Source organism: Corvus moneduloides, chromosome 6, assembly GCF_009650955.1.
Source record: "Corvus moneduloides isolate bCorMon1 chromosome 6, bCorMon1.pri, whole genome shotgun sequence".
NCBI lineage: Eukaryota > Metazoa > Chordata > Aves > Passeriformes > Corvidae > Corvus > Corvus moneduloides.
The window spans coordinates 55,452,459-55,472,378 of NC_045481.1; the positions used below are offsets into that span (position 1 = coordinate 55,452,459).

At 39.6% G+C, this 19,920-nt stretch overlaps 1 protein-coding gene and 1 long non-coding RNA gene across 6 annotated transcripts in view; one reads left to right on the forward strand and one right to left on the reverse strand.

Moving 5' to 3' along the window:
• The window catches only part of LOC116445047, a 69,152-nt gene that overhangs the window by 38,162 nt on the left and 11,070 nt on the right, over window positions 1-19,920 (forward strand). For 3 of the 4 annotated variants that reach the window (XR_004240632.1, XR_004240631.1, XR_004240634.1), the window contains 5 exons: window positions 1,537-1,581; window positions 6,739-6,835; window positions 7,093-7,195; window positions 9,249-9,409; window positions 12,383-12,564. This is a non-coding gene — a long non-coding RNA (uncharacterized LOC116445047). The remainder of the gene's footprint in view (window positions 1-1,536; window positions 1,582-6,738; window positions 6,836-7,092; window positions 7,196-9,248; window positions 9,410-12,382; window positions 12,565-19,920) is intronic. The other variant, XR_004240633.1, reaches the window with a different exon arrangement.
• Window positions 1-19,920, reverse strand: part of SPON1 (spondin 1) — a 175,540-nt gene that overhangs the window by 22,995 nt on the left and 132,625 nt on the right. For both annotated transcript variants that reach the window (XM_032111084.1, XM_032111083.1), the window contains exon 7: window positions 8,207-8,271. In XM_032111084.1, coding sequence (XP_031966975.1) covers window positions 8,207-8,271 — 65 coding nt within the window. The remainder of the gene's footprint in view (window positions 1-8,206; window positions 8,272-19,920) is intronic.

The window sequence follows — 19,920 nt, forward strand, 5'->3', positions numbered from 1 at the left end:
TTATGGCACAATTTTAAATATTTTAAGTAGATGGATAGGAACTGGTAGAAATTTTCCAATGCATTTTAGTTTGCAAGCTCTGAGGAATTTGGTGTGGTACTTGTGAATAGTTCTAGCAATCCTTAATAAGATGTTCTAGGAAGACTAATTCACAGAATTAACTTAGAGACATTGTCAGGTCTCCAGTCTGCAGAGCTCTGGGTGCTTCATTATTTTTCATCTCTGTTATCAAAGCTGAAAGGTGCATTGATTTGAATCTTCCCCTCTCAATGCTGATTAAAATTTAGTAGAGACCAGCGCTCAGCGCTGCCACTGGGATTCCAAGAGAGACACAGCAAACATCTGGCTCCAGAGGAAAACAGAGGGAGGATTTCTAATTGGGTTTGGTGTGCTGGTGTGTCCACACTGAGCCAGTAAGGGAGACAGGAGCTGGTGCAGGGCATCCCTGGGTGTGTCCATGTCCTGCTGACACAACTGATGGACCAGCAAAGATACGTGGCTTTCCTAAACACCTAAACAAACTCTACAGGCTCTGAACAAACACTTTCTGGCCCTACAAAAAGTGTAGCATTGCCTACAGCAAGTGAAAGCAGCTCTATGGGAAGGTCATTTAAGGTACATGTGGGCAGTAAAGGTGGTTTCATTTTGGTGCACTCAAGCAGCAGCTGAGGCAAGATTTGGCAGCAGAGGTGTTGGTGTGAGTTTGTGCTGGGCACTCTGAGCTCGTGCTGGGGACAAACCTTGTCTGAGGCTGCACATTGGCATCTTCTCTGCTCTTTTTGTCCTGCCAGGCTCAGTTGGCTCAGACCTGGGCTGCTGTCATGTGATTTCAGCACATATCAGCACTATCTGACATGCCTTAAAAAATGTAACTGGCATAAGCTGCACAATTATTTGAACCTTGGCGTTTGTAATAAATAACTGCAGTGGACTGTCTCAACATTAAAACATGATACAAGGGAATAAGCAGCTTGGTTTTACCAAAATCTGAGGCAACATTTAAACAGAGAGATAGAAAAATCTTTTTTTGCTCTAGTAAAATCACTGATCAAGGCCACAAATCCACTCTGTACATCTGCTTCTTTCTTCTCCAACAGTGTACACATTAATCTCTCCAAAACAAATCATGCCAAATGTAGGTAGCACAACAAGATACTGATTTTGATTACAGCTTGTAAGTATTTTTTTAATATAGGTCTTATTAAAAGAAAAGTGCCAGCTTTAGTTGTGGCTTATGTGCACATATTTTATCCACATATGCAGCTTAGAGAGAAATAGATAATTCATACAGTTGAACTGGTAAATTAATTTCTCAAAATCTCCAGACAGAGAGGTATACAGATCAATTACATAAATCCTAAAAAAAAAAGATTAGTTCTATCAGATTGTCTGACAATCTTAAAAAAAGATTCCTCAAATAACATTTATTTTATAGGACATCACAAAAAGAAATGTCTACTTGAAACTTTGATTCTAAAGAACTACTTCATCCATTTTTAATTTAATGCAAATGTTGTAATTTTCTCCTATTTTCAGTGCAGAGAAATGAAGCAAGTAATAGAAAATCAATTTCAACTAGATGTAAGTAAATTATAATTTACTTTAAAAGTGCATCTTTGGTTGAACAGCAGCTTTGTGGGTTTTAAGTTGAATTCAGTAAACAACAGTGAAAAAAAGGAGACAAATCTAAGTGTTTTCTTTTCAAATGTACCTAATTCATGCATTCTGTTTTAAGTTCTGTAAAGGTGTTTAAAAAAAAAGAAGCTAAAACCCTGGAAATAGAGCAAGACATTTCTGTTCTCCAGGAACAGTCTCTATTCCCAGGCAGCTAGGAAAGGGAAAAAGCCATTGATTATTAATTAATTAGCTAATTAATGAGAACATGCAGCTGATCTGTACCCATTCCACACATACCCCCCTCCCCATCTTACAAAGTTGTTACCTCACTGTTTGTCAAACATTTTAGAGATTAATTCCCTTCAGAAAGCTCTGCTGTCTCTCCTCCCTTTTCTGAAGGGGAAAATCCGAGTGATTGCTTTCTTTCTCTGGCTAATAATTATTCAACTATTCCATGCAGAACAGCAAGGCTTGAGCTGGAAGAATGTGCTGTGTGATAGTGGTTGCTGGTTTGAATTTTACATTCAGAGAGAGGTGTCAACATTCAAATCTCACCAGGGGAAAGCAGAATCAAACCCAGACATTTCCAGTCCTTGGGGTGATACCCTTTATTTGGCTGAGCATATGCCTGTGTGGCTGACTTAAAAGTTATGCTTGAAGATCAGGCCTTTACTGATTAAATAGGCAGGGAAACAACTAAATTATGGAAGTTTCAATATGGTTTAGTTGCAATCTGCTGCCTGAGAGAGGTCTGCTCATCCTTATGAAAACATGGGGTTGTTGGTTATATTTTTATCCATACAGTAATGTCACTCGTAAGTATTTAAGTATGTAAACACCTCAGGAACTGAAGGACTGTGAATTAGGTGTTTACAGCCACAATAAATGGAGCTGTTTAACACTGAAGAATAAGATGAGGAGATGGTGTTATTTTCTTACATTTCAGAAGAGAGCAAGGAGTTCCAATTCTGACTGAGGATGTTCTCTATCTAACAACATCTAACAACATCACATCATTCAGTGATCTAAGTGTGGAGGCTGTTTTAAGGCAGGAAAGTTCTATGGGCACAGGAACAGAAGCAATTTACAGTAAAGTAAGAAAAAAGAGTGCAAAAGTTAAAAATTTATATAAAATAAAACGATAAGCAAACCAACACAGAAACCTCAAATAGACACATCTGTGGCCTGGCTTTCAATTCCCAAATGCTGTAATGGAAACTTATTGATCAGAGCAAATCCACTGCAGGATCAAAATGTACACCGAACATTTTTTGTCAAATTGTGACAGAGGAATTCTGGAAGATTGAAAGAGCTTTTATTCAAGAATAAAGGGAGGAAAATGCAAGCAAGTATGTCAGCATTTTCCCCTCCAGCTTGTATGATCTGTCAACTCAGACTTACTTTGGATCAGAACAGTTTTTCTTTTCCCACCAGCTTTCTGTAGATTACTCTTTGATTTCTGGAACAGTTTAAGTCACATTATCTAAATAATGCTAAAAACCCATACTTGGGAATATGCTGTCCCATTTTCTGATACCCTCCATGCAAGCCAAGAAAAACAGCCCTAACATCTCTGTAGTCAGAGAAAAGATATCACAGGGATGCAAAACCTGAAATGGAAAGAGGTTGATGGGATAATTTTAGGGGATGATGAGGGAACCTTATTAAATTATAAACTTTGGACTAAATACTTCCATCCATGGGAATTATAAAGGAATAGGCCTCCTTTTATGCTAAACTTCACAAGTGCTTACTGGAGCGTTCTCAGGTCATCTCTAAATACATGGAAAAGAGCTGCTTAAGTGGGGGAGAAAAAGAGTAAATCTGGGCACGGCCCCGAGGCACTGGGAAACCACAGGACCATGGCTACTCACACAGACAGCACGGAGAGGTGAAATGGAAACAGGAGAGACACTAAGGAAGGAAAGGATAGTTTTCTAAACTTCAGATAGTTCAGAATTATAGTAAAGAAAAGTGCCTCACTTCAGGGCACATCGGTTGTAACTAGGAATGGAAAGGTAATGGAATGGTAATGGAAAAGTAAAAAGGTTGGAAAGAAAAAGTTTTTGCATCAAAGAAAAAAAAATAAAATGAGAGAGAAGTAAGAAAATTCTTGTGTATACTTCAGAGAAAGCTAACCTTTTTAGATGTCAGGTACTCTCACCTGTTTACCAAGATAAAACACCTTGAATTTTTGCATTGAAATATATTTGCTATAGGTTGACCTACTAAACTTTAAATTTACATACTGGAGAATAATTTCCATCCTGTATGGGATCCACGTTTGTATTTATCAGTGGTAGGCTGTACATGTACACAGAATTTCAGGTTCCACAGTGTTGCAGAGGTCTACGTGCTTCCCTGGTTTACAGGGAATACAAAAGACTGATTAGAAACAAGAATTGCAATTCAAATATTTCTTTTGTGTCTCAATAGTGATGTCCGGATTTGAAATAAAAGGAATAAAGGAATAATGAGTACAGCCCATTTAAAAAAAAAAAAAAAAAGATGTCATATATTTTGGGACAGGGAATTCAAGGCAAAATTTAAAAAGGTACTAGCTCCCCATGAATTTGATGCATATTAACTTCAAAAGTCTTGCCTTCCTTATCCCAAATTTTTCTGTCATGGCTTGTTTATTTTACAGGTACCAGATATGCAGATTCGGATACCAGTGGTACTATCTGGTTTTGATATATTTTATCCTCCATACTGCCAAAGGCCAATGATTTGCAGCTGGGTATGAAAATAAAATTTGACTCTGCCTGAAACATGGCTGTGAGGAAGGGAGAAATGAGCTGTGCACTTGTTTATACAAGAAAGATAAGAAAAACTACTTTGATTTGACACCATGCTGTAGACTGATACCAGTGTGCTCAAGGAAGAATGAACTCCCTGCGAGTACTTTAAAGTCAGAATTTCAGGCACACAACTTGGTAGTTCAAATATAAGCAACAGCAAAATATTTTATTACTTGCTCTGGCACTCATCCTTCTCAGGCTACCAGTGATGCTCTTTCAGTTAGGCAACCATAAAACTGGTTCACAAATATCACCCAAAGCTGTCTCCTACGTGGAAAAACTCAGGAGAGTTTTCTGCATGCTGGTGCCCCGAATTAAGAAACTGAATTAAGGAAAACGAAGATGAGTGATAGGAAGAAAAATAAAAATGGAAAACAGTGACAAAGAGTGGGCACATACAGGAACGAGGAGAGGATCAATAAAAAACAGACAGTGAAGTTTGGCAGGATGTTGTTTTCACATTATATCGCACTGGGAGATGCCAATATGCTGAACTGTAATTAACAGAAAGCATTTCAGAGAATTACTTACTGTCACTGCATCCTTCCCTGTTAAGGGCTGACAGTTTGTCTCTGTCCCTACTGTAATTTCTTGTATCTGAACTCATATCTGAAGCTAAATAACTCTCCCTGGGGAGACACTTCATGCCCACTTGGATCTGCACTTCTTCTCCATTAGCAGAGGAAAAGCTCCCAATTATATTTCTCTCCTTATCTCTGGTGTCATGAACCGAAGACTTTTAACACCCTGGTCAGATTTAGACACAGACTTACTCACTTCACGCCCTCAGTATCGACAGAGCCCAAACCTTTTCTTAATGAGGTGTGACTGGCCGCGGGAGTCACAGCCTCACTGACCGGGAGCAGAGAGGCCATTTAGCTCCGTGATGAATCCCTGGGAGGTGCCCAGCCAGGACCATCCTCCCACGTTATTGGGGGTGACCAGAGTGGAAACACCAGGGCTCAGCAGCAGCTACTCAAGATGCAGCAAGAACCGGTGTCCTCCGGAAGGAGAGGAGCTGCTGCAGCGTCCCTCGCTGTTTGGGGGAGCTGGGACAGGAGCCAGGTCCAGGGGCAGGCTGGAATCAAACTCAGCCTGAGAGCAGGCTGAGTTTTCCAACTTTTGACACTTCACACCTCCATAAAAAAAATTAATATCATGCATTTTATAATTGTTGTGAAGCACACTCGGGAAGGTTTTTATGCTGGGCTTATTATGGCACATTGTAATGCCACCTTGGCACTACTGTCACACCCTCTTATCCATTACATACATAACCAAGGATTATGCAAAAAAAAGAATATTCATGACTTTTAGTCGACTCTTGATTAGTAAGATGGTTGTGCTATGCATAATGATAGAAAAAATGTTTATCCTGAGCAGCCATTATTCAATACTTGCAGAGCTCTAATCTAAATTCCAAGGGTAATCCATTCTAGAAAATGGGAGGTTATCCACAGTTAAAGGATATTGAAAATTTTGTCCTCTTGTGAAGCTTAGATCATATTTTTTTAAGAGGAATCAAAAAACAGGACACCATGTCAAAATATGATTAAAAAATATTGTTTAAAAAGCCAGAAATCAAACACTACCTGTAAAGTGAAGGGTTAAGGGAACCCCTGCAGAGCATTTGAAAGCAAAAATGCCAAGATTTATTCTTTTTGATGTTATTGAAAGGTGAGAACTGTCATCTAGAAAAGGTAAGAATTGACTGAAAAAACATGTGGAGGATGTTGCAAAAACATTTGCAGGCATGTCTGTGAAAGAATATGCCTTAGAAAGCATCTGAAATTGTTCACACTCAAATTTTTGTGAAGTTTCTCAGGGCTGTACGAAGTTAGGAATTGTGTTTGGGGCAACACACTTCAATTAGCATTAATTTTTGTGATGTAATATATTCAAGATGATGTGTTGAGACTTTGGAGCAGGACATCCTCTCTCCAGCTTTCTGTGAACAAAGCACAGCCCTGCTCTCTTGGCAGTGCCAAAGCCTCCCAAGCACCCACAGCAGCCAGTTCTAGGTGGTATTGTTCACTTTGGTAACAGAAACATCAGACATAAGTGTTGCTTTAGGAAAGTGACGGGAATTGGAGTGAAAAAATAAATGGCTTGTTTCAGATCGAGAACTCATCAGAGCACAACAGTGAAAAAGTTTCAATTTTAAAGTCTTAATTTGGAGTGAATGGAAAGAAGGCAGGAAGGATAGAACTGCTATCCACAGCTACTACATGGCAAACACTACCAAATCCAAATCCTGGAAACCTGCAGGATAGGACCGTAAATAAGGAATGCCATTATTGTCACCTCTTGCATTACACAGGCCAAAGAAATCTAACCTGCAGCTCCTGTGCAGAGCCTACAACTGTGGCTGAGGCTTGAAATATATTCCAGGGGTGGAAAATCCATCTTATGCTCAGGTAAGCTGCTCTCAAGGTTACTCACAGTGGTAAAGTCTTTTCCCAAACCATTTCCTTTTCATGAATTTCCTTAGCTTCCATGCTAGGAGGGATTTCATACTTTGATACTTTGGTGTTGGCTTTCTTTTTTAGTTTGTTTGTCGGGTTTATTTTTTTTTTCTAGACTAAGGAGGGATCAACTATCAGAAATCTTTTCACTATTTAAGCTGAGTTCACCTTCTAACCTTTTTTTTTTTTTTTTTTTTTTTTTTTTGCAGAGGGGAAAGGGATGAAGTGAATAGCTTAAGTCCTAAGCTGCTTAAGAGATTCTAAGCCCCTTAAGGGTAGGGGATGTTTTCTGAAAACTGAACTCTTTTGCAGGTTTGTTGGTTTTTTTTATTAACTAACCTTCAAGTTTTCACATACTTTCTGAAATGCAGATAACAAACTCAGACACAGTGTTTCACTAACTGCTTCCAGGAAACAGGAATCGGGACTATCTGTTCTGTACAATCTTGCAGTAAACTAATTGCCATGCTTCTCCAAGGGCTTAATTTACTGCCAGCTAATAGAGTGACCCCTTCTAGTGGGTTCTCATCTTTAGTCACTTCTTGTAGGTCTCACTCATTTGGGCTTGGATAATGAGTATGAACTTTGGGCCAAGTGTAGATAAGTTATCCAGGAACCACCACCCCTACCCCAACAATTCCCCCACTTCCCCTGAAGAGCCACCAGGAAATTCAAGAGCATCCTGAAAGAGAAGTTTTCTCCTCTCTTCTGCTGAGTGCTGGAGAGCCCAGAGTCAGGATCCTGGGAAGCAAATTTCTGCCTCACTTGGTGAAACATCCGTGGTTACGTTACAGCACCACCAGGACCATGAGGCCATCATGGAGTGTTTCAAGCTGGCATTTTAAAGAATGTTTTTAAAGAAAACCCTTTAAGAGTTTTTTGTTGGTGGATGAGTGTTTGCTGTACCAGTGCATTGCACAGAGTGTGAGACAGGATGCCACAAAATGCTGCTACTCCATGCAGAACAGTATAACACATTTGAGAAAGCATTGAATAAACATCTCTCTTTATGTGTGGGAGGCACAAACTCCATGAGATGGTCCTGCTGCAACAGTTAGCCAACCAAAGCATGTAAAAAATGAAGAGATGCTAAAAAGCAAAGAAAGAGAGAAGCAGATGTTGGAAAAAAACCCAAAAACCAAAAACCAAAACAACAAACCAAACACCCACCACCACACACACGCACGCACACAAAAAAAGTTGAAAAACTCATCTATCAACAAACTTTTTGATTGTTTCTTTACCAGAGTGAATGGTTAGAGCAGCCCATTAGCCAACACCCAACACAAAGCTCTTGAGACAGACAATTCCCTACTTACTTACACATTTAGAGGTTGCCAGGCTGGCCACTGTGCTTTGGCCTTGATGACTGTTAAAACCTCATCGCTCTGTGAAAGAGACAAAGGACACTTTTACAATGAGAGCAATATGTTTTGCAGCAGCAAAAAGTACAAGGCACTAGATCATACTGTGACTATGAGCTTTAAGCACCAGCAGCAGTTTGCAGTTTGGTAGTTTTGCATCATGAGCTGAGGGAAAGCTTCCACCAGGAATTCACCAGGTTGATACAAAGCAAGGACAGAAAAATTGCTCTTAACACATTACAGATCTACAGATAAAAACTGTATCAGGCAACCTAGAAGACCCTGTGAGCATGTATGATATGTTATTTATTATCTGTACATATGTAAGGATGTGTGGAAGGATGTAGAGGCTCCATGGTGGATGCACTGCTCTGGCAGCACGTTCTCTTTGCTCTCCATTTATGCATGTGAGAATTCCAGGGTGAAATGTAGCAGCCATCTGTGGAAGCCCACGGTGCCGCAAAGCACTGCACAGAGATTATTTCCTAAAGTCTGTTGTAATCCTTGCATCAGCACTTTTAAACTTTATATGGCTACAATAAACTCAGGACAAAGGCAGGAGATCATTAACAAGTCTCTGATGCCCAAAAGACATCTATCACACTTCTATAGAAGCATTTTCCCCATCTCCCTTAGGAATCCACACCAGTAATTCACCTGGAGGGACACAAAGTTCACCATTCACTCCCACTATTTCTACTGTCTTTTAAAAATATTTCCCAATTAGACCAAGAAACCCACTTCATATATTACCAGTAATTGGCACTTCCAGCAGAGCTGACCCTTCAGTTTAGTGATAACAGTGCCATTCCTTGCTTGATAGCAATAGCTCTGACACTCCAAACTAGCCCTAGTCCATATACCAGTTCAACCCCAGTTCAAAGAAAACAGATTTCACTGGTTGTTTCTACCATTCTCAATATTCTCTGAGTCCCTCTTTTTACCAAATCAAGGGCATTACAGAGCTGATGGGCCCTCTCTGTGACCTACAATGCTTTCAGTTTCAGGAATATACATGAGACATGACCTCTCCCATAATGTGAGTGGCTGGAAAAACCACTTTTTGGCAATCACTTTGATAAATCCAGATGCCTGGAAAAATCCTGTACTGCATGAAGTGTCCTGAGCTAAGACAGCTGAAAATCCAACTCTACAAAGGCAAGTAAGTATAAAGATATTTTGCCAAGCTCCCACACTACTGATACAGTTAGAAAAAAGAGAATTTTGTGATGACAGGGAGCAATCAAACAGGCAGCAGGGCTATGCCAGCAGGCAGATCCTTGGGGGCAGGCACACCCTGGGTGAGCAGCACCAGCCCAACACTCTCTCCCAGCCTGCTTGATCCATGAAGGAGAGATTCATCACATCCAGGTTCATCTAGGGCAGCCTTCTTCTCACCTCCTTGCTTTCAAAAGTAGAAGAGACAGTTTTGCACTCAAAGTGGTTTAAAAAGCAACTGATTAAATTAATGAAGTTAAAGGTTTGAAGTTAAAAGACTTCTGTCTCTGACAATGGAATTTGCCTCCATTTTTAGTTTTCCTAGTTTCAATACCCTAAAGCTTTCCAGCCAGGTATATCATTTACTTGCCTTGAGAAGAGATTTGAGTCAAAATTATTAACTGTGCATTTTACATCCCAATGAAAGTCTGTCATGAGCATAGATGGCTACGTTTATTAAAGTAATACACTCCTTATCTAATAGCAGGCAGTAATTATGTCACTAGTATCAAAATCAGTCATGTCTGAGAGCATTTCAGCATGTGCTATTCGAATTAAAAATGCACACCAAGAGTAGACGAGCAAGGACTAATAGCTCAGTAGAAAGTGCAGAGGGAAGGAAATAAGGAACAGAGTACGGAAGATTCAGACATCCCTGAAATTTTAAAAGAGGTGAAAATTCAGATGCAAACACTGAATTCATGGACACCTCCTGAATCAAAATTAAAGAAAAAAAAATAGAAGAATGCGGTGTTCTGTTGAGTGTGGAATGAAAACACACCTTTTTCACACCTAGAGCTCTTTGACAATTACAAAGGATTAAGCTACAACTTGAGTTAAGTCATTACTATTCCAGACTGATATTCTAATGACGCAGGTGTCCCTATCACGCACATTTCCAACATTTCTAGTGAGGTCTGGCTGCCAGGCTTGGGGATCCCAGCCCCACTTGCCACAGGCGTTGCCACAGTCCTGCATCTCCATGGCCTCCTGCAGGATCATCAGGCTGGGGAGTTCCTCCAGAAAGCCGTGACCTTCCTCTGCCTCCAGACTCTCTAGCTGACCTCCATCTTTTTGAGGATAAACACAATAAATTTAAAGAGCCCACAGAAACTGACGCTGTCCAGGAATTCACAGCCTTGCGATCGATCCATGGATAGAGAGCAATCTATGGAAAAGCTACTGTGCTTGGATTTGCCAGCCAATCTCTGTAGCTGGAATTATTGGCAGGTGGTAGAAGCTGAGAGGATAAGAAATACCTGAAGAGAAATCCACAAATTAATAATAAATAACCAGCTGATGTAACCCCACTGCCTTGAATAACCCAACTGCACAGACTTTAGAGTAGAGAAAAAAACCCCACTTTTTTTTATATAATAAAAATGTAATTTTGTTGACATTTTCTTAGTGCTTGCTGCCCTACATTTGTACCCATTTTACTCTTCATATCCCCAAAGTTTTGCTTTAATTAAAGTATTTTAAGTAAACAAAATCTCGAATTTCCATCAAAATATGGAAAAGAGAACTAGGATGTTTCACTGTGGTATGTTGCAAGTTGTCTTGTCATCAGTTTTGTATTTGTCTTGGAAGCAATTATTCAGAAGTAATGAAACTCTTACATTTTGGCAAAGAAAATGAGATTGTTTGCAAAATGATGGAGTGTCAAAATGTTACACTGTCAGGAGACGTTAAGGGGAAGGGCACCAATGCTCCTGCTTGGAGCTGATGAAAATCGCTTAGGTCAAGTGTGGTTAGACATAATCACTGACAAAACTTGGTATAAAGTCTTTCTCCTGAAGCTTCTTCTCCAATTTCTGTTATTAGTACAATTATAGGATTCCAGCTTCCATTTGAAGTAGAATGGCTCCTTCTCTACGTGCTTAAAACTTGCTCCAGTGAAGCCAAAGTGGTTTCTATATTAACTTCAATTTAATTTGGATTGTGGCCTAAATTAAAACATGCAAAAATAGCAAACAACTCTCCTTTTCTCCACATCCACTTTCTACACTGGTATTAAACCTGGGGGTGAGTGTTTGACTCAATCGCTGTTCCCTATGGAAGTACTGTTCTCCAAAAAGTCCAATAGCATGATTTTAAAAGGTTGATACTGTCATTCGGATACTGACAGCCTTACTGATACTCTGAAGTTGTTAAAAATTAATCCTTTGCTTTACATCCATTTGTTCCTGCAATGTAAAAATGAATGCTCATGCAGAATAAAGTAATTAAATGACAACACACAGAACCCTGTGGTATAAAACCACTGCTAAGTTAAAACCTTTTACTGTGCACCTACAAAAGATTAAAAACGTTTCCTCACTTCAAGAACAGAAAGTGGGACATCGCTCAAAAAGGCAGAATTAAAGATAGAATTTGATTAGAAGTCTTTCTCAACCAAGGGGACTTAAAACTACATGTTTGAAAGGTAACATCCATTAAAAAGTAATGAAAGCTTTCAGCAAAAGTTTTAAGTATGATCTGAATGCCTTTGGAATAAAAGAGAGATTAGTAGGATCTAGAGAGCCATGTAAGTTATCCCATGTGGTCCTGCCACTTTTTGGTAACCAACATGATTAGCATCTATTCCATACTGGAAGTTATTTCTAGAAGTTTTATTACTATTTTTATTTTAGGTGTGCCAAATAACATTAGAAACTACTACTGTGCAGATCACTTAGCACTTTGTGATAACAATATGATTCCGTTCAGCTACACAAATTGCTGTGTTATCTGACATCCAAATCAGAGTCAGAGTCAATGAACTGTGGGAATGAAGAACACCTGGTTTGGGCCAGAGCTTAATTTCACTCATTTCATACTGCTGCTGCTTGGCATTCGTTCCATTGTTTTAGAACAGAGAACATTTAATTCCTTCCACAACACTCCTCACACTGTCTGAATGCCTTTCTATCCACAGTGGATTCATTTTCACAAGACTCTTAAAAAGTAGAAAAAGCAACATTATCTTCAGTTCCCAGAGGATGAATTGAATGTCTTCTGCAAACAAACCTACGTATCTGAGTTCTAAGATAGCATCTTCCCCTGCAGGATCATCCTTCCCCTCAAAAATAATTTGTTATTAAAGGAGAAAGAGATAAGGTGAGCATAAAAAAGTGTATTGCACATTTCTGTGGGGAACCAAATGCTATAAAAATTAGAATGATGTAGTGCTTTGGAGGGATAGTTGGGTGCTCTCAAAATCTGATCAGTCTTTTTGATTGCTATAAATTGTCCTCATTCCACCTCCACTGTGTGCAGACAAACAGAAATCACAGAGAAGAATAAAAATCCAGTCTTGCATTTAAAGTATTATCTAATGCAAAATACCTGATTAATTAATACTCAACAAATTATGGACTTCCATGGTATATTACTCAAAGCATGGCATGTTTTCTTGTGTTGATAAAATCTGTAGAAATCTTGCCTACCTCGGTTTTGCAGATGTATTTGAATGAAAAGGGACACTGATGTAGGCACATTACTGAAATTTGTAAAAACCTTAAAAGAAAAAGGAAGTGGTTGTCTTTTCTGTGATAAAATATTTTTGTGATAAAAGCAGTGCTAAGATGCAGTTCAACATGCAGAGATGTTTTTAGGAAAGTATGTATAAAAGCTGGTTTTTTCCAGTTCTTAGGAAAGAGCACTTTTGAAAAGGCTAAGCTTTTAGTCACAAATTGCTTCATTTGAGAGGGAAAAAAGCCCATAATTAAAGACAAAGGCTTATTTTTATCATTTCATGACAACTAAATTCTGTTTAAATCTATGAGTGACTTAGATTCAGGCAGATTATACTTAAAGCCACTAGCACAGGTTTAGAATTATCTTAAAAAACAGCAAATATGCATTTCAGCCAGTGGAATTATACCAGGATTGTGTTTGCCCATTTTACTTTGACTTCTCTATGTTTATGACAGCAATTTTGTGGCAGCTGAGAAAGCCACACATATTATAAGATATATAAACATGCCTGAATGGAATTCATTATTTGATCATAGTACCTACAAATTCAATACTTCTCTGTACAAATAGCCATTTCTTTAATTAAAAAGGTCTTATTTATTTCCTTTGAAAAATAGGTAATGTCATTTCAGGAAATACAAAATCTGAGTTTTTCAGTTCACCAATTATGAAAGTCTGAGGGAATTTCCAGGCTTTTAATAATAACCAATCAATTACTAAACACAATTTTGGGCTTGAGATAGATACAGAAATACTGCTGGGGTGAAACTGAATAAAAACAGAAGGAGAGCTGGGCATTTAAATCTATTTCTGAATTGTTACTGCCTGAAAACATCCCTGCTTCGGGAGAGCAAATAAGCCAGCACCTCAGACAGTCCCAGTTTAACTGCTGTGCTGTACAGGAAAGCTTTCCTGAAGTGGATACTTAGCAATTTTGTATTCACTTTTACAAAGAAAAACCTCTCTGTCAGATAATCAGGCTGAGAATTTTCCCCAAATGTGGGTATTGTCCACATTTCCCAGAAAATACGGAAATACGTGTTAAAGCTTCGCCATTTCAGGATTTCGGGATGGTGACTGCGCAGATGTTAGCTGACACTGTGTGTTTTGAAATAAGCTTTCTAAGGGTATTACAGGAATTTTAATTCTAAATTACTAGGATGGGATGCAAAAAGAAGTGTGTTCATTGTTAATCTGACTACAGATCCCCAAAGCACTGATTCACTTTGCATTAACAACCTTCTGCATTACCTGTCCCACAGGGCTTCCTTTCACTGAGGTGGAGGTTTCAGGAGGTGAATGTAGGCTGAAATTGATAACAGAGCTGTTGCTACTGGCAACATTGAAAATCAGATGCGCTGGTTTATTTCCATGAAGGTGCAGTTACATAATCTGGGGTGTTCCCACTAAAGCAGTAATTCATGTTTTCTGGAGTATAAAGCTTAGCAGTGTGTGTTAATGAGCCCTAGGTATGCTCTGAAGATCTGAGCTCTCATTTTCTCTGCCTGAGCAGATTCCTTAGAAAACAGTCTCCCTCAGGAATCCACTTCTTGATTGCATGATGATTTTCTACTGCACATTTTGCTTCATTCTACATTGAATGCTTTGCTGTCTCTAGGACCACGAAAACATTCTGAGATCCTAAATTACTTCGCCAAACCCAAGGGAAAATCTATTTACTACAGTTCACCGTGGCTACTTTTTAAAGTAGGGGATCAAACTAGATTTTGGAGCTGACCTTAAGTGGTGCAACTCCTACTCTCTGCTTAATAGGTTTATCCAACACACACCCTTTTGACCTCCTCCTGTCTTAAATTTCCCAGTTCCATCGATCCTTTAGCCTAACCCAGCCTTTGAACCTAAGTGCTACAAAGCTACTGCTATTTTAAACTCTCAAAAGTTTGGACACCAGAAAACAAATGGGGAGAAAACTCCAGACAGCAATCCAACAGATTCTGTGTGCAATAAAGCAGCTGTTATGCAACTGAGTGGCAAAACAAAACCTGCATTCACTGGAGATAATGATAAAACTGGTTTAAATCACTAGGTTCACTCATCAGATTCATATTCACGTAACTACAGCATTTTTTGCTCAGGCTCCTGGAAGTAGTTTCAAAACAGTCAAGGATGAAAGCATTGAGACAGGCTCTTGGGCATGCTAGGAATAAGTGAGTCTCAACTGCTTAAATATCAGCAGGAAACCTCAGGAGAAGGCTGGGTCTGGTCTGAGAAACAGCCCAGGGAATGGGGGCACAGAACAATTCTGTCATCTGGTAAATGCTGGCAGTGAGACTCCAGGTGTCACAATTATTCTTCCTGATGCTTTGCTTACACATTAGCCAAATGTGGGAGCCTGAACAGAGGAGAAATAATTATTTGGATAATAGCAAGGGATTTTAAATAAGAGCAGCAAATTAGCTCAGAGGGTGAGCTTTCCTGACCCTTGATAGCACTTTGACAAATCAATGCAGGGGATTTTTTCCATTCAAGATGCACAATAAAATTTTCTCAATGTGCTTTAGCTGCTGTACAGAGGCAATCACAACAGCTTAATTTCCCTTCAGTAAAGGTATCGTGTCTAAGCCACCCTTTACCATTTCTTCTGAAAAACCCCCAAATCAAACTCACCAAAACATCTGACCAGAAATACAGCTTTTTAACAAATTGAGGAATTGAGGATCCTACCATGAATTATATTTTCTGTAATCTGGAAAGCAGTATTCCTTTAGGGAAATCAACTTAACATCCCTTCCCATACCCAAAACGTTCAGCAGTGCTGTGACAGGACACTGCCATGTGGGCCCTTCCTCTGGCACACTACAGCCTCATGGTTTATGCTTTGACATTAACCTGCCTCAGAGTTTAATGACCAAAACACCTGTGTCTGGGATTTGGGATAAAGTCATCTCAATCTCTTCCAGGACTTAGGAGAGCAGGGTTTTAAGAGGAATGTCAGAGATTTCTCCAAGAAGTGGAGGCGTTGCCGTTTTTCCCGTCAGCGGCTCCCTTTACCACCTCCTTTCCTTGCAACTCCTTTCCCCTTGAAAAGCAGCTCAGTCAGCACTGTGTGACTCCAAGAACTTTCTCTGAACAGAGAGCAGCTCCAGTCTGACAGCCCTGATTCTGCTTGTGGACTTTAATTCTGCCTCAGCTTTGCTTCTGCACCCCTGTAAGTGCAGACAGACGGAGAGGAGACTGCACTGCCCATCTTGCAGGCACGATTGGCTTTTAGGGGAGTGGAGAGCCTTTGTTTTTCTCTGGTAAGGAACTCTCCTGCCCTGTTTCCCACTGAGGATTTGCAAGGGGGTCTTTTCTGGACCCCATGGCTCAGTGGAAGCCTCTCCCTGACAGTTTTGTCTGACCCCATCCTTAGTGCAGTAAACACTCAGGTGGACCTCGTTAAACCACTGGAGCAATTTCTCATTGAACCCTGTTAATATTCTTGCTTCTCTCTTGCAAGAAGTGCATCTCCCCATCCACAGCATTGGGGGCAAATCCAGAAACTGAGACTGACCCTGAAAATTTCTTTGCTACTTAGAAATTTCAGTGGTCTGGGTGTAGGTAATGTTGTCATCCATCTCTGAGGGTTCACTCTTGCTTTCCAGCAGTTAAACAGCAGAGAAATGGTATTTTATTGAGGGTTTGTTTGGTTTTTGGGTGTTTTTTTGTTTGTTTGCTTGTTTTTGTAAGCTATTTAGCACTAACTGTTCCCCCAGAACAGTGTAGGAAGTGAGGTGAACATTATCTCCCTACCTGGTGCCCACAATACTTGTTGCTTCAAGAGCTTCAAGTATCTTTACATCAGTTAATATGACTACACTTTACATGTGCCACTGAATAATTAACATTAAAAGAGGAATTACATAATACTTACCGCATTAAAAACAGTAGGAGATGCTACTAGAGTGACATCTGCACTTGATATAATTAATATACTAGGGAAGAGCTAACAATTCCTCTGTAGAAAGTACCATTTGGGTTTCTATTTGCTTGTTTGGAAAAGCACCAACAGAAGAGGAAACGAAGAGTTAAACCCTGTAGCCACAATGCCGCAGGTCATCCTGTAGTAACCAGATGTAAATGGTTGATGTTGTCTCTGTAATAAGCCAGACATGAACAAAGGTGTTTGTCTTAAGGAACATCCCTAAAGTGCTCTGGAAAAACCCAGGGACATCAAATTGGTGAGTGCAGCTCTCATGTAGTTATTTTATTATCAGAATAGTTCTGAGTTAAGGATCATGAACAGAGGCATGCACTCTAAAAGAAGGCATTTGCCATATTGCACTGTACTCACAATGTTAACTCTAAAAATAAGAATTTACTGAGAAACAATCACGGCAGCAAAGTCAGGGTAAACTAAGTATTTTGGTTTTAGCTGTGAGATACCACTGACTGGTAAGGACACACCTTAAGGCTGTTGCCTCAGTGCACTGCTAAAAATGCTTATTGTGAGGTGCATCCTTTGTTATTTAATGTGGTTGTTTTGAAATTGTGTGTACACTGACCTGTTTATAGGCTTATCTCTAAAGCTGATGTTCTGAAGTTAGGCTTAAATTTTAGAGCTTAGCTGCTAGCCATGTTATCACGACACAATGCATTCTTATGCCATGAAACAGGCATTTTGAATATTCCATGGCAGGTTCAATCCCCAGAAAAAGTCACAGTAATTGCATATTTAATAGACCCCTGGTAGTTCTCATTCCCTTAATAAAGTGGATATTTCTGTTGTGATCATCTCAATTGTATTCCTTTAGGTCTCTAATAAACTCGTTTCTAGTAACTCTGTGATCAGGATTGTACAGTATTAGATTTGTGCTCAATTCTCTTAAATCAGGGCTACTATGTACAGATATTTCTTTTCCCTCATTTTTTATTTTCTCTCCCTCGAGTCCACTCTGACACCAGGCTCCTGCTGGGGGATTTCCAGAAGAACTCTGAAAACCACCATCATTCACCACTTTATTTGTACAAAAGCACCAGACCAGACTGGTACCCACTGAAGTCCTAGTTCCACGTGTTAGACCACTTTATTAAAATGCTTTGCTATCTCTTAAAATAAAACTAGGTTGTTTTTCTTTTTATTAATCTCTAAAGAGATTAGGACAGCCCCGTTATTGAAGGGCAAACTTCCAAAGTGGTTAATAATTGGAGCAGCAAAGCAGGGTAAATGCCACATCTTCTTACCAAGCCAGTGTTTGGACTCTGTCCATTGGAGTAACTTTAAGAATACATCATCCTGTGGCTAACCAGAAAAAATGTTTTCAGCATTCATGTTTCTAAGGCAAAAGCACCCAAAATTCACAGGGTTGTCCCTTCTTGCCTTCTCCTGACACTGCAGCTGCACACTGAAATAAACCGATGGAAATGTTTGCTCACAACAGAATTGCTGGGTTGCTGCACCACTGCAAATGGTGAGAGTCTATTAAACATGCAATTACTGCTGCATTCTCTCAAGTCTGATGAAGCAATTAATAGCACTTTGTATTTCATGGCACCTTGCCTCAAAGAATATTAAAATGCTTTTAAATAACAGAGCTCTAGAGCTCTCCTGTAAATCCTTTGCACCATAGTGCACAGAAAGTACAGAAAAGTTAGCAGACCAAATAAACCACTTACAGTTCAGAAAGTTTTTTTCCAAGCACCCTGACAGAGCTGTCTGTCTGACTGCCAAGGCTCCAGCACTGACCTCAGCACCACGATGACACTACAGGCCTTGCCAGAGTAAGCCTGACAATGACACTCTCCCTGCTCTGATGTAATAACTCCGAAGTGACACCAGGTAATCCACAAATGAAGGTGGGGGCACCAAACTTTCTCTCCTACACTGAATGACGTGTTGTTCCACTTTCTGAAAACCAAAGCAGCTACATGCAAACATGGCACCATCCATAATCAATTTAAATTTGTGGTTAAAACATTGATTAATCCCGTGAGCACGATCCAGCTGTCTGAGAAACACATTAACTACATTAATTTTGTGCAAACTAACAAACAGATAAGGATAATCTATGGCTCAAACCACACTTTTCACAAAGCCAAAACCCATGTTAAAGTCACCTAAAAGGCAAACTGTAAACCAGACCCTGAGCAGGCACAGCTTTGAAGAACAAGTGGATCTCCTTTGATATGCACCTGGCTGTAACTGGCTTATAAATGAGGACACTTGTCTAAGGAAGGGAGGTGAAAATTTTGAGCAATTCCTTTCCCCTAATTCCATCCACAAAGCTGGACACCTGCTATCTCTCATCCTATTTTGATTCACTGCATTATTATCTATGCTTGGAAAAAAAAAAATCAACCTTCAGAAAAAATCCTTTCCAACGATTAATTCACCCTCATCCATCTCTACCCGAGTCAGAAAACAAGTGACCTTTAGCCACTCCATTCAGTCTTGACAGTCATAATGTCAAAACTAAGTTTTCTGCACACCAATAGACTTCGTACAGTGCTATTTGCTGTGCCAAAACCCAAACAGAGGACAGAACATTTCACAGGAACTATGCAAATGAAATAAAAGAGAAGATAGAATATGGTCTAGAAAGAAATCCTACAGTCAGGAAAAAAGAAAATCCAGTCTCCAGTAAGATCTATTCTGATAGTCAGGAAAATCTACATAATATTTTCAAAGTCTGGGGACTTAGATCCTGTACTCTCTGCTGATGAACAGTTCCTGCTGTCTTACACGGTCTTTCTCCCCCACCACCCAGCTGATTAATGAGTTAAACACAGTCAATGTTCAAACTTTAGAATTACCTGAAATTTTAAGCATTATCTGTTCCTGTAGACTTTCCTCCTGTCAGACAAACATTTGTGAAAACTCTGGGAGCAAAACCCACTTCTACTGAGCCACGGTTTAATGCTCTGAACCACCCAGCTACAATTTCTCCAAAATGTCCTGCTCATTTTAGAAACGAAAGCAAATTTCTTTCTCAAAGATCTGAAAAGATCCCAATTGCTCACAGGCTTACACCTTATCAATTATTCATTTTCTGAGTC